The following is a 15,421-nucleotide window of genomic DNA, read 5'->3' as shown; positions in this document are numbered from 1 at the left end:
AATTGCTTTATCGGTTTTAGGCATTGGCCATATATGATGTTATGGCAGCTGCAAAAAAATGCTCAAAGGTCATAGCTGCCTATCCTTACTCTATGTTGAAGAAAAATTAATTATCTAACTTTATTTATGTTGCTGTATATTTCTCCCCAGTTTCTTGCTTTCTAATCTGAAGAGATTTTACCCCTCTCGGCCTCTATTTTTATTGAAAGGATTCATACTTCTCAACTATATTACCTGTTGTTTTTCACCTTGGATATATTGTTTAATTGAGTGACATAATAATACTGCCTCCTACAGGCTTGTATGTTTGATGGAAATATGAACTTTTATTCATTAAATTCATTGGAATATATATTTTAAGAAGGAAATATATTGGAAGGTAACAGAAATACTGGAAGATGACAATGCATGAGTACTTTTGAACCTAAGTCCCCTAATCCCTTTTCATCCTTTTACTTTTTGTTTATTCGAAGATAATATACTCAATTATTATTTGCTAAATCCAAGTCCTATGGGTCTTTTTAAGTGGGCTAGAAAAGTTAATCCAAATGTGAATTCTAGATTGATTAATAAATATCACAAGTTAATAATCAAGAAACATTTATTTATTTATTAAAAATAAACTCAATCATAAAAGACTCCCAGTACTGCAGGAAGAGCAATAGCGACAAACCAGAATGAAAAAAAGAAAATGTAAATTAGAATTACTGGGGGGAAAATGTAAGTAGCCCTCACTTTGCAATCCAATTGAGACTGGAATTTCCCTCTCTTAAGTGATGTGGTAATTAGGCAAAACAGCATTAGTGACATCACTTGAGGTTTTTAAGAAGAGATTTGACAACCCTTTGTCCAAAGTGGTGTAGGATCTCCTGCTTAAGCAGAGGGTTAGAGTAGAAGACCTCTAAGGTCCTTTCCAACTCAGTTTTCTGTTATTTTTCAATAAGTGAGGACTTTCACTAGGCATTCTATGTTCATTTACATTTGGAGAACACAGTATCTTTGGAATAGGTCAGGGGTGTCAAACTCAATTTCATTGAGGGCCGCATCAGCATTGCGGTTGCCCTCAGGGGGCCGGGTGGGTATGGCCAGGGTGGGCGTGGCCTACTGGGTAGGCGTGGCCAGCTCTATATCGTTCGTATCAAGGGGGCCTATGGGGGCCTGGGCAGGAGTGGGACAGATCTGGGGGTCTCTGGCAGAAGGAGGGTCTCTGGGCCAGGGTCAAGGCAGTGGGGGCCGTTCTCTCACTGTTTCCAGGATGGCTTCGCGGGCCACATGAAACCACTTTGCGGGCCGGATCCGGCCCCCGGGCCTTGTGTTTGACATGTCTGGAATAGGTGGTGATATAGATACCTAATCTGTGAGATACATAGGATTTCATAGAAATAATCAGCAGCCCGAATTGCACTCAGAAAAATCCTGCTATTCAATATGTCTCCTGCAGCATGTTGTCACAAGACTGTAACGAAATAGTCCTGCTGCATTTTATACTACTGGTAATTGAAGTTTCTGGGTGCTCTTTTAAGAGCAGCCCCATGTAAAGCAGTTTGTAGCAATAAGGGAAGTGATAAGGGCATGAGTGGCAATCTTTAGTGTCCATGTACTAGCTCACAGGTCTGCAACCCGCGGCTCCGGAGCCACATGCGGATCTTTCAGCCGTCTCCTGCGGCTCCCAGTCCTCTGCCATGTGCAGTCCAAAAAAAAAAAAGTGGGACTAAAAAAGTTCAACCAATCAATTCAAATATGCAGGGTAGGTGCATATCTCGCCTTGGCTCCACTCTTCAGTCAAACCCTGTTCTGCGCATGTGCACACATTTTTTGCGGCTCCCAGTTTTTCCTTTTGTGAGGGAACCGGTTCCGAGTGGCTCTTTCACTGTTTCAGGTTGCTGACCCCTGGACTACCTGGTCAAGGTTTCTGCCTATGGACTTCCATGAACTTCATAAACCTTATAAATCATCATGAAAAATAAAAAGAGGTTCTTAAATGCTAGATCTGTTTCTTCAGTTTAAACATGGCAATATTATGGCCTGTTCTGTAATAACTATAAAGTTGGTTTCCCCTTGTTTAAGGAGAATGCTATTTCTCCAGACTCAGCTGAAGCTGTCACTAATTTAAGAATCAGTTCATTGTTGTTGTTGTTGTTGTTGTTAGCTGCGAAGTCGTGTCCGACCCATCGCGACCCTATGGACAACATTCCTCCAGGCCTTCCTGTCCTCTACCATCTTCTGGAGTCCATTTAAGCTCACGCCTACTGCTTCAGTGACTCCATCCAGCCACCTCATTCTCTGTCGTCCCCTTCTTCTATTGCCCTCGATCTTCCCCAGCATTAGGCTCTTCTCCAGGGAGTCCTTCCTTCTCATTAGGTGGCCAAAGTACTTGAGTTTTAGCTTCAGGATCTGGCCTTCTAAAGAGCAGTCAGGATTGATCTCCTCTAGGACTGACCGGTTTGATCGCCTTGCAGTCCAAGGGACTCGCAGGAGTCTTCTCCAGCACCACAGTTCAAAGGCCTCAATTCTTTGGCGCTCAGCCTTTCTTATGGTCCAACTTTCACTACCATACATTGCAACTGGAAAGACCATAGCCTTGACTATACGCACTTTTGTTGACAGGGTGATGTCTCTGCTTTTTAGTGTGCTGTCTAGATTTGCCATGGCTTTCCTCCCCAGGAGCAAGCGTCTTTTAATTTCTTGGCTACAGTCCCCATCTGCAGTGATCTTGGAGCCCAGGAAAATAAAATCTGTCACTACCTCCATTTCTTCCCCATCTATTTGCCAGGAATTGAGAGGGCCAGATGCCATGATCTTGGTTTTCTTAATGTTAAGTTTCAACCCAAGTTTTGCACTCTCCTTCTTCACCTGCAACAAGAGGCTCTTTAGTTCTTCTTCACTTTCTGCCATTAGAGTGGTATCATCTGCGTATCTTAGGTTGTTGATATTTATTCCGGCAATCTTAATTCCAACTTTTGATTCATCTAGCCCTGCCTTTCTCATGATGTGCTCTGCATATAAGTTAAATAGGCAGGGCGACAGTATACAGCCTTGCCGGACTCCTTTCCCAATTTTGAACCAATCAGTGGTTCCATGTCCAGTTTTCACTGTTGCTTCTTGACCCGCATATAGGTTTCTCAAGAGACAAATAAGATGGTCTGGTACTCCCATCTCTTTAAGAACTTGCCACAGTTTGTTATGATCCACACAATCAAAGGCTTTAGCATAGTCAATGAAGCAGAAGTAGATGTTTTTCTGGAACTCCCTAGCTTTCTCCATGATCCAGCGTATGTTGGCAATTTGATCTCTAGTTCCTCTGCCTCTTCGAAATCCTGCCTGCACTTCTGGTAGTTCTCGATCCACATACTGCTGAAGTCTAGCTTGTAGGATTTTAAGCATGACTTTACTAGCATGAGAAATGAGTGCAATGGTGCGATAGTTTGAACATTCTTTGGCACTGCCTTTCTTAGGAATTGGAATGTAAACTGATCTTTTCCAATCCTGTGGCCACTGTTGAGTTTTCCAAATTTGCTGGCAAATTGAGTGTAGCACTTTTACTGCATTGTCTTTTAAGATTTTGAATAGCTCAGCTGGAATACTGTCACCTCCACTAGCTTTGTTGTTGCTCAGCTTTTCTAAGGCCCACTTCACTTCACATTCTAGGATGTCTGGCTCGAGGTCAGTGACCACCTCATTGTGATTATCAGGGACGTTAAGCTCATTCTTGTATAGTTCTTCTGTGTAATTTTGCCACCTCTTCTTAATATCTTCTGCCTCTGTTAGGTCCCTGCCATTTTGGTCCTTTATCATGCCCATTTTTGCATTAAACGTTCCCTTCATTTCTCCAATTTTCTTGAAAAGATCTCTGGTCCTCCCTATTCTATTGTTTTCTTCTATTTCTTTGCACTGTTCATTTAAGAAGGCATTCTTATCTCTTCTAGCTATTCTCTGGAATTCTGCATTCAATTGGGTGTATCTTTCTTTTTCTCCCTTGCCTTTCGCTTCCCTCCTTTCCTCAGCTATTTGCAAAGCTTCCTCAGACAGCCATTTTGCTTTCTTGCATTTCTTTTTCTTTGGGATGGTTTTGGTTGCTACCTGTTGTACAATGTCACGAACCTCTGTCCATAGTTCTTCAGGCACTCTGTCTATCAGATCTAATTCCTTAAATCTATTTGTCACCTCTACTGTATATTCAACAGGGATATGATTTAATTCATACCTGACTGGCCTAGTGCTTTTCCCTACTTTCTTCAGTTTAAGCCTAAACTTTGCAAGGAGAAGCTCATGGTCTGAGCCACAGTCAGGTCCTGGTCTTGTTTTTACTGACTGTATAGAGCTTCTCCATCTTTGGCTGCAGAGCATATAGTCAATCTGATTTCTGTGTTGACCATCTGGTGATGTCCATGTGTAGAGCCGTCTCTTGGGTTGTTGGAAAAGAGTGTTTGCTATGACCATCGTATTCTCTTGACAGAATTCTATCAGCCTGTGCCCTGCTTCATTTTGCACTCCAAGGCCAAACTTGCCTGTTATTCCAGTTATCTTTTGGCTTCCTACTTTAGCATTCCAATCCCCCATGATGATAAGAACATCATTTTTTGGTGTTAGTTCTATAAGGTGCTGTAGTGCTTCATAGAACTGGTCAATTTCATCCTCTTCAGCACTGGTGGTTGGGGCATAGACTTGGACTACTGTGATATTGAATGGTTTGCCTTGGATTCGAACTGAGATCATTCTGTCATTTTGAGGATTGTATCCCAGTATTGCTTTTCCTACTCTTTTATTGACTATGAAGGCTACTCCATTTCTTCTGAAGGATTCTTGCCCACAGTAGTATACCTGATGGTCATCTGAATTAAATTCACCCATTCCTGTCCATTTTAGTTCACTGATACCTAAGATGTCAATGTTCAGTCTTGTCATCTCTTGTTTGACCACGTCCAGTTTTCCTTGATTCATGGATCTTACATTCCAGGTTCCTATGGAGAAAAAATCTTTACAGCATCGGACTTTCCTTTCACCACCAGACATATCCACAGCTGAGCGTCCTTTCGGCTTTGGCCCAGTCGCTTCATTCTTTCTGGCGCTACTAGTACTAGCCCTCTGCTCTTCCCCAGTAGCATATTGGACGCCTTCCGACCTGAGGGGCTCATCTTCCAGCGTCATATCGTTTTGCCTTTTGGTACTGTCCATAGGGTTTTCATGGCAAAGATACTGGAGTGGGTTGCCATTTCCTTCTCCAGTGGATCACGTTTTGTCAGAACTCTCTGCTATGACCTGTCCGTCTTGGGTGGCCCTGCACGGCATAGCTCATAGCTTCATTGAATTACGCAAGCCCCTTCGCCACGACAAGGCAGTAATCCATGAAGGGGATCAGTTCATTAGATTTGGTGAATTATTTAGGAAGAACTCAATTGAACTCATTGAGCTACCACATTTATCTTTAGTAGGCTTGCATAACAAATGTTATTATTTACCCAGTATTTCAAAGCTTTTTGTTTTTTGTGCCTCTATATCATTATTCAGAACAATACAACAAATTTCTAAAAAAAGCTACTTTACTCTTGAAGTCCAAATTATGGGAAATACAATGTGTAGAAGGCACTTTTTAGGAAACTTGAAACGTAACAATTGCAAGAATTCAAATATTCCAGCCTTAACAAATAAATTTGAAGTAATTTAAATAGCGTTCTTTCAATGACTTACATTGTGGGTTTCCCCTGGGAAATGGTATTTTTTATATTTGCTTTGTTTTGTTAGTGCTATCACCTGTGACTGAATGAGAAGTAGCCCATTGAAAAGAAAGCCTAATTAAAAGCCAAAAGGAGAATGGAAAAGTAAAAGGAGATGAGAAAGTGGTTTCAATTATATTCCCAAAACAAAGTTCCTTATTAGAATAAACAAATGATCAAAGAATGCCAAGTTCAAATGTTATCTTTGCTTTTTCCAGCAGCAACTATCAGTTTGTACCCAAATAATACTTGATTATCAGGTTTTCTCTACTTGCTTGCTCGTTTGAAACTGTGGTGCTTTTCTCCTATTCTTTACTGAATTTGATATCAATATTGTTGGGAAATAGCATAGAATATTCATTTTTAGTTAATTTGTCCTTATTTACTGAACATGTGTTTCCATTTAAGATAGCAAAATTATATTGATCTCAATCATTACATTAGTTGCATAGATATAGTTGTTTTATTTGAAACTATGCATATGTTCTGATCTAAATGATCAGAAATGAACAAAATTTAATATATTCAACCATCTGCGGGATATAATTAAAATGGTATTTCTGCCAACTGTTACAAAGTTGGAAACATGAACAAATTTGATTATCTAAAATATGAATATATTTTTAAAAGTGCAAATGAATATATAAATACAGAATTATTATTTAATTCAGAGAAACAAAAAGTATGGATCAACATTTCTTTTAGATTTTGCAACCTATGCCTATGATTCTGTAAACATGTCCCAGTCATAAGTATTTGTAAAGCTGCAGGAGATATAAACAATATTCTGAAATGATTGCTAAAAACAATGAGATATAAACATAAATAAAGCACTCTTTTTATTTTCAATTAATGGTCAGGAGCTCAAAAAAAATAACACTTGACAGATTTGCAGCATTTATGTTGCCTCCCTCCCTCACCTATTCTAATTAGCTTTATTTCAACTTTCCACCTGCATATTTTAATGATATGATAGGTGCCAAGCTTTAAATAGAAGTAATTTAAATGAAAGGGATTGAAACTGAATTATTGTGCATTTGATGTATTAAAATCCTGTATGTATGACCAGGAGCCATATAAAACAAATTTCAGAGATTCTATTTTTTACTAACTGTGCATTGCAATATTGATAGTTTATTGCTATCCTTAAATTTACATATTACAGTCAACTTTGGTCAATCTGGAAGAGAAACAAGTACTCACATAGCAGTTAGACCCACTGAAATATGAATCTTCCAATAATTCTGATTTTTCTATTACAACTTTGTCAGAACAAGAAAATGTACTTAGACAAACAATGCTTTAGAAGCACCATAAATCTTTGATCCTTTAAGATTCAGTTCTGAAAGAAAGGCAGTTCAAACATTTTTAGATGTCTTGAATAAATAATTCCATTCCCTACATTACCAGAATAGGCAAAGATTGGTGTATAAAATTGTACAGATAAGGTATCCAAAATGGAACAAGGGACATTTGCATACTCTTTCATTAGGTTACAGAATTAGAACATGTTGTCAGATTATAATGATATATAGAACAAACATTAAGATAGTTTGGTCAGAGATGTTTGCGGTTTGCCAAACTGCATGGAAATTTTCCAATCATATTCATCATGTAGTAGTCTAAATGCTTCAGATACATATCTGGAATCTTGCAAATGTTCTTCCAGTTTTGCATATTAGAAAATAATTGTGTACATCTAAATGTTTCACTTACTTTTAAATGCCATTTTACATCTATACCTATATGTCTGTATCTGTCTATGAGTGTGAATAGTTTCAAAAGGCAGAAGGATTCATGGTTATATTTGATGAGCTCATTATTAGTTGGTGATTTGAATGTATTAAGTGTCATCCAGATAAATAAGCAAGGAACAATATTTTTATGTCATAGATTTTACTTCATATATGCAGTATTACTTTACATTTCATTCATTCAGTTGCAGATTATTGAATGATAGTATGATTTCTACGGGTGTGAATTAGCCCTAACTTGCTGTTTAAATATAGAAAGTGATAGATATGAGCAAATCTTAAAATAGAGCCTGAATTCATTAAAAAGAAGCATGTAGCATTATCTCACTGTTGGGAAGTGACCAAGAAATGTTTTTGAGTCATGTCTATTATCCATTTTAATCATATTGGGTTCTTTTCAAATATAGACTAGTTGCTTTGCATCATCATCTGCCAGGAAAATGGGAAATAGTCCAGAGAAATGTTCACTTAATAACACTGCACTGTGGATCCCAGATGGAGGCCTCTTTTCACTTAGATCTCAATTACAATCTGCTCCTGCTTTTGGTGCAGATCAACAGTGAGGGGGGAGGGAAATGATTTTACTATAAATTCCTTAGTATTTATATTTTCCTGCAACTTTCTTATTGAAGTTCTGCCAGACTTAATCAGCTGAACCATTCTGATAGTTGCAGAATTCTCCCAGAACTTTTTGGGTTGTTTTATTTATTTATTTGTTGCTTTTGCGTGTGTATTTATGTCCTGATTTTCAATTAACTTGCTATTCACATATAATGAGAGAGAGAGAGAGGCCCTGTCCTCAGGTTTAGAACTTATAAAAAAAAAGATAGACAAGCAAAGGGAGTGGATGAGATCAGTTCTTCAAGGCCAGAATAAAGTGATAAATTATACCTAGGATTTGTGACTAGCTGGGCAAGCCTAATCTTTGCTCCTCTAATTCTTTCTTGAATGGCAATTAATTGTTCCTGCTTTTTTCACTTTTCTCCTTTTCTGGCCCAAGTCTACAGGATGTTGCAGCTAAGAGTTTCTATCTACATAGAAAGATATATCTGTCAGCCTATCATTCCAGTACTTCATAGTCATAGCAGTTGCCCTAGGATCCTTACCTGATAGCAGAAACTACAATATATTCCTTTTGTTCATTTTCTTGTATCAGAGCTAGTTTTTTCCATAAAGGTAAAGGTTCCCCCGCACATGCGTGCTAGTTGTTTCCAACTCTAGGGGCCGGTGCTCATCTCCATTTCAAAGCCGAAGAGCCAGCGTTTGTCCGAGGACGTCTCCGTGGTCATGTGGCCGGCATGACTAGACGCCAAAGGCACACGGAATGCTGTTACCTTCCCAACGTAGTGGTCCCTATTTTTCTACTTGCATTTTTACGTGCTTTCGAACTGCTAGGTTGGCAGAAGCTGGGACGAGTAACAGGCGCTCACTCTGTTCCATACTATTGACCAATTGTATAATGGGATATATAAATACAAATCAGAACTTTTTTTGCATAGCTATTTTGATAGAAAAAAATAGAAATATACCCAATCTTATAATTATTGAAATTTAGTGGCTGATTTGAGAAAATGTCTGAAACAGTTGTTGCCACCTATTACTTATAAACACCATTACAACTTCTAGTGAGGAATAAATAAAATTCCCGAATTGTTCATGTTTGTGTCAGTTATAAAATTTCATGCATTGCTTACATGGCAATTTATACACAGAAAGACACATATAGTGAATAGTTCTGAAATTGCATGGTTAAAATTGGCTGTGATATAGAAATATTATCTGCAGCTTCCATGTGGTAGTAATATAAGAATTCTTGGTTTTTACCAATCCATATGACATATAGGACACATTTATTAAATGCTCTGCATTTTTTAGAAATGGGGTTCTAATTATTCATTAATTCATGGAGTTTGTACATCACCATGTACAGTGCTATTTAGTATGAGTTGTGATAATAGAGTTAGAGCAGTGTTGAAATTATATGAGATGATATGGAGAAGCTGGATTATATACAAGTAATCCTTAATTTATAACTTTTCTTTAATAACTATGCAAAGTTATGATAGCACTGAAAAATGATGTTAATGACAGATGTTCTGGTCCCAACTGTGCTTGTGAGAACTACCTGTAAGCTGTTTGTTACAATATTTTTAAAACCTGTCATATCCAAGAGAGAAATGGGTCTTGATGTATTTGCAGTATTTATGCAGAGGTGTTTGCCATAAGTGTATTTCTTTGCTCCTCTTTATTTAAAAGTGCTTCTATAATGCATACCGCATTTTGAATTATATAGAGAAACTTTTGTGAAGCCTCTGAATCACACTTTTCTATTATGACTATGCTTCTAGTTCTACCCTTAAAAATATCTTTATTCTAGGATGGAAATCCTTTTGATGCTGCCACAGGATATCATAATCTTACATATGAAGAGGTCTTGCAGGAGTTGATGAAACACAAAGAACAACTGAAGAAAAAAGATACCCACATTCGTGAACTTGAGGACTATATTGACAATCTTTTAGTACGAGTAATGGAAGAAACTCCAAGTATTCTGCGAGTGCCATATGAACCTTCTCGGCGAGCTGGCAAATTTTCAAAAACCTGAGCTAATGCCAACACTCCTTGGTATTAATTAAGAGGATGGATTGCTTAGTGCAGTGTTTTGATATTGTAAATTTCATATTCATGCTTTGTCCTGAGAGCATTTGACTCCAAATTTAAGTTAGTATTAGTTCTTGAATCTGTATACAAACTCCAGGTTTTATAAGGTGAAAATGTAAGCTCCTTTTGCTGCAAAACATTCCTTTACCTTGAACATGTACATCCAGATATGCTTCATTTTCAAAATATTATGGTTAGTTGGGATATCCTGTACAGTAATCATCTAATATATATACTTGAATATTTATTTTGTACTTCAGTTAATCACTTTGGAGTTGCAGCATGCTGCCAGAATGAATGTGCATAGTCAGAATGTGTTTTGCAGCTCTTAATATGAAGGAAAATGTGTTGATGTACTTTAGGAATCGCTAGTAAATGAGGGGATAATACATTTTTTCCTGAGAAGGTAGACAGTATTGATCCTTAATTTAGTGCTTATTTGAAATAATTACATCTGTGCTCTTGAAGAAATGAGAGCTTTTCAAATGGCAAATTCCATAAACTATATGGATGGAAAAGAGCTTAATATATTAAGGTACAGTATGCCATTGGTTTAAGCACACATATGCACATTTTAAAAAAGAGAAATAAAGCAGAAGAAACTAGTGGATAATACCTCATTTTTTAGACAATAAGAAGTATGGGGGAAAAGCTGACAGGAACATAACGCTGTAATATTAGTATGTCAGCCAACCTATACATGTGTGTTTAGGGGTTTGTCTGTATACACATAAACATATGCATAAACGTATGCATCATGCATCATTTGGGCTCTGCAATATTTGAGAGAGGAAATTGAGATTAATTTGTTTGTTTTTTCAAATATAGGAAATTATTTTTTAAAATAGATTGCAATTACTTCAGTATTTAATTCTGTGTCAGAGTCAAATATTGTCCTCCATTAAAGAGCGATGGATATATTTGACTCAGCATGTCTCTGACTTAATAAATTTATGTGCATTGTTGTTTAACTATTTCAAAGTGGTAAATGCAATTCTAATGGAAAATATTGCCATACAGAAAATATTGTTTACTATATTGTAATCAAAAAGTTATTCCTTTATTTTATAAAAAATTCAGGCAGAATGATTGCTAGTATGAAGTGCAAATAGGCTTAGACATAAGGATACAGCGTTGGGAAGAATAAAATAACATTTTTGTTCAATTTTCTTCTTGATTGTGTAATGCAGATTTTTTTTCCATACACATATTAAGGATTTCTATGGAAAAGAATGGAAAATATTTTCCCTTTTTCAGAGTATTAATAAATTTAATTCAGAAAGTTTTGTTTTTGATTATGTATTACTGATTAAAACTCTTTTGTAACTAAAATAAGTTAGCAGTATTATCAGAACGAGCAAGAATTCTTTGTATTTTTAATTCTCCCTACCCACATTAAACAGCGTATTGTGCCATGAACAGAGATCCCACTTGGATTATTAGACTTTGGTTTATTTTTCAATGTGGTTTGGAATAAACAAGTAAAACTTATTAAGTGGAGATATTTTGCATACATTTTTCCTCTATAATTCAAATTAAGTACAAATCCTAAGCTATGCTTTATTTGTTAACATTAACTTGTGCATTTAAAATAGGTGCTTATTTTCATAGTTTGTACGGAATATATTTTAAAAATCAGTTGTTGATTGAAAGTTTACAGATGTTACATAGTAACACATTTAATGACTTCCACTTATATTATTTAAATTCTTGGGCCATTGACATTTATTCTGAGATTCCAATATATTAAATTCATTAGATCCTTTCTACATGTGTTCTTTAAATATACCAGCTGAGTATAAACCACTTTATATGTTGGAAGTTTTAATATTTAACTTTTTAAAACTTTTTAAGTTTTCAAATTAACTTGGTTAATCTTAATGGGAAATATCAACAGGCTGGAACGTAAAGTGTTTAATTCTTAGAATTAAAATAAAGTTAAGTTTTATGAAGGGTTTTATTTTTTGTTTTGCTTAAATTCTCTATTCCTTTTAATTTCTGTTTGATACAAAAGCAAATTAAAGGATACTTTAAATTTACAATAGTTAATTATAAAAATCACAAAAAGGCAGGTATATTAAAAGGCATCATAAAATATATTCAATGCAATGTATATAAATAGCAACTCTTTATAATTTGTATATTAAATGGCTTATATATTTATTAATATAATTTAAATACTGCTTTGTGAGCAACTTCTTAAATATCAATTTGTTTAGGTACATAATAACTGAAACTTCAAAAGAGGTACAAGGCTTCCTTTTATAAATGTTTTACAGACACAAGCACAAAGTACCAGCTATAATATAAATTAGCAGGGATCTCCTTTGAAAGCATAATTGTTGTGTCTATGTCTCTTTAACAGTATAGAAGGCAATTTTGTTTAAATATATTGGTGAAATCACAGCCAGTATTAATGTGTTTTCAGAGCTTATTACTCTCTGCAAAGCATATAATTCATTAATTTATTTAAAATAGAATGCTTCCTCCAAGAATGTTCCATGCAAAATAAATTCTGAAGCATTGTTTAAAATCAAATTACATTTGTTGAAATTATCTGATGGGTAATATTGGGAAAGCATATATTTTACACACCTTTGTGATACCTTGCATGAGCATTAATTTCAGCATACTTACGAATTTTCATTGAATATAGAATTATCCATAGATTATAGTTGCCTAATCTATTATTGTTGGCCTTAAATCAAGGGTTATTCGTAATGGTCCAGCTATGAAAACATTGCCCTCTTTGTATTTTGAAGACTTTTCGATTGGAGTAATAAAGTAATCTCTGTTAAGCATTTTAATGAGTTCCTCCCTTCTTTTGCTCAAATTCCTAAAAGAAATTAAATGTATATCTTAAAGTTATTGCTGCACTGAACATTATTAACAATGTAAAATTGCTATCTATCCAAAGGCCAGTGCACAAGTTATGCATTTGTAGAGTGTTAGGAATGCAAATATATGTATTTGAAAAACATGTTTTAAGTACAGTATGTTAATTTCCTCCTGATTTCAAAGCAACTGAGTAGAGGCCACAGCATTGATAGGAAGAAAAAGGCAGTACTTAGTTCCATTAAACTATTTCTCCTCCCAAGTATTCTAAACATGAGATATTCTCCTGGATTCCCTTTTTATGAATGTCCAATATAGTTCTAGATTTTATTACTTTTATTAAATGTTTTTAGTATACAACTGCTACAGCACTTTATCTTTTTTAAATTTTTAAAAATAATTTTATGATTTATTTAAATTAAGTAAATTATCACACCCTGAAAGATTGTTAGCCCAACTATATCTTCAAAACCAAGTATCAAAAGAATCTCAAGTACATATACTTTATCGTGAATGATCTATCCGATTCATTCAGCATGGATGATTCCAGTTTTTATGTATTAGTGTGATAAAATGCATCAACCTGTATAGCCATATATTAAATCCCCAAACAGGTCTTGCACTGAGAAAAATTCAGCTATTTCATTGAATTACAGTTTTTGTCCACAAAATGGAAAGTCATTTTTGTAAATTGCACCTATGTTTGTAGAATGTGAAAACGCATGAACCATCAGTTTTGTTGCATTTGTAGTCTTCAAAACTTTTTAAAAATCAAAATTGTAATCCTAAATTTTAGATTTTGTCCCATTGGTTGCTGCATGTTAAGCACTAATAAAATACCACTGTGTACTCCAGTCACTTGTGTTGTCGTCATTTTAATATATTCAGTATATGCTATATTTTACTATGCCATACCAAATAAATAGATGAAATGCATTTCATGCAATAAGATTTAAAAATTTCAATTAATCTGGATGCATTGATCCTAAATTACTATTGGCCAGTCTCCAAACTTCTCCTTTTGGGAACCTGGATGGAATTGATACACTTCTCCTGCTCCTGGTTTTTGATAGCATTGACCATAATAATTTACTGGGCTACCTTTGAGGATCAGGAAGCCTTACAGTGGCTCTTCTCCTTCCTAAGAAAATCGTTATGGTCTGCAGTTATGGGGAAGGAATGGTCAAGCCAGTGGCCTCTGCTATATGGGATACCTGTAAAGAGTAAGAGGTTGATCTTGACGGAGAAGATCAGAGAGAGACAACAAGCAAATAAGCACTGAGATTGAGGTTTGGCCGAGGGGGGGGGCGGGTGGAGAGCGACAGAAGTATCCCAGTCAGACTCCTAAATTCACATGAAGATAGAAGAACAAGCACATTCTGACTTGCAAAATTCAGTTACAATAGCCAATCTTAATAAAACTTAAAAAGTCGTTTTAGAAATGACTGGTATCTGATTCTTGGTGTAGTTTACACCAAGTACTTGGGGGACTGCTCCTCCCATGCATTTAACATCAATATCAAACCACTGGGAAAGGTCTAACAACTTGAGCTATGTTGTTATCAGTATGCTAATGATGTCCAGATATGCATCGGTTCCCTGGGCCATAGAAATATTCTGTTGATGTTCTTGCCCAGTGCATGGAGGCTGTGACAGTCTGGAGTGGGCAGAACAGGCTGAAGTCAATTCCAAACATGGCGGACTTGCTGTTCTCCCAACAATCACAGCCTGGTGAACAAATCTTTCTCAGCCTAAGACAGCTAGATGTTTTACAAAATGGGACTTGGTTCTCTAGAGAAATTGGAATATGCCTGCTTCTAATTATCCCTAAGAGAGTCCACCCTGAACAGGGAGCTGCCTGATCCTTCACTGACATCACCTTTATAGAAGAGGAGATATTTTCCATCACTGTTTATGTGATCAATTGTACAATATATTTCTTTCTAAGGCCTGATTGCCCTTCTAGGCTTCAGAAAATGCAAGAGACATGTTTTAAATTATCCAGTCAGAATGGTAAGTACGTTACAATATGTGCTTTTAGGTTTAGAGTACTAAATGCAGCAAATTCAGTTCTAACCCATGATTATCCACCTATGCTTCTTTTAAAGAATAACCTTACATCAGAAATTTAAGGTATACCATCACCTATGTGAAATTGGTTTAAATAACTTCTATGTGACTGACAAAAAATCTGCATCTAATTTCCTGAAGCAAAGGCATAGAAGCAATATACCAATAGAGAAAGGCTTGTTTTATATAACAAAAATTGTTTTATTGACCAAAGGAATTGTTTACATACAAGAATAAAATTGGCTTTCAACAGGAAAATGAAATTGCTCACATGTACTGTCTATAGGTTAAATATACTAATAGGTAAAGGTTCCTCCACACATGCAGTCTAGTCATTTCCGACTCTAGGGGCCGATGCTCATCTCAGTTTCAAAGCCAAAGAGCCAG

General features: G+C 36.0%; 1 protein-coding gene across 1 annotated transcript in view; it reads left to right on the top strand.

Moving 5' to 3' along the window:
* The window catches only part of RAB11FIP2 (RAB11 family interacting protein 2), a 36,931-nt gene extending 23,119 nt beyond the window's left edge, over nt 1-13,812 (top strand). The window contains exon 5 of the mRNA XM_083363393.1: nt 9,846-13,812. Coding sequence (XP_083219519.1) covers nt 9,846-10,073 — 228 coding nt within the window. The 3' untranslated portion in view covers nt 10,074-13,812. The remainder of the gene's footprint in view (nt 1-9,845) is intronic.
* Nucleotides 13,813-15,421: the final 1,609 nt, after the last annotated feature.

This window comes from Vipera ursinii (assembly GCF_947247035.1).
Source record: "Vipera ursinii genome assembly, chromosome: 5".
NCBI classification, from domain to species: Eukaryota; Metazoa; Chordata; class Lepidosauria; order Squamata; family Viperidae; genus Vipera; species Vipera ursinii.
This window is presented reverse-complemented; position numbering and strand designations above follow the sequence as displayed.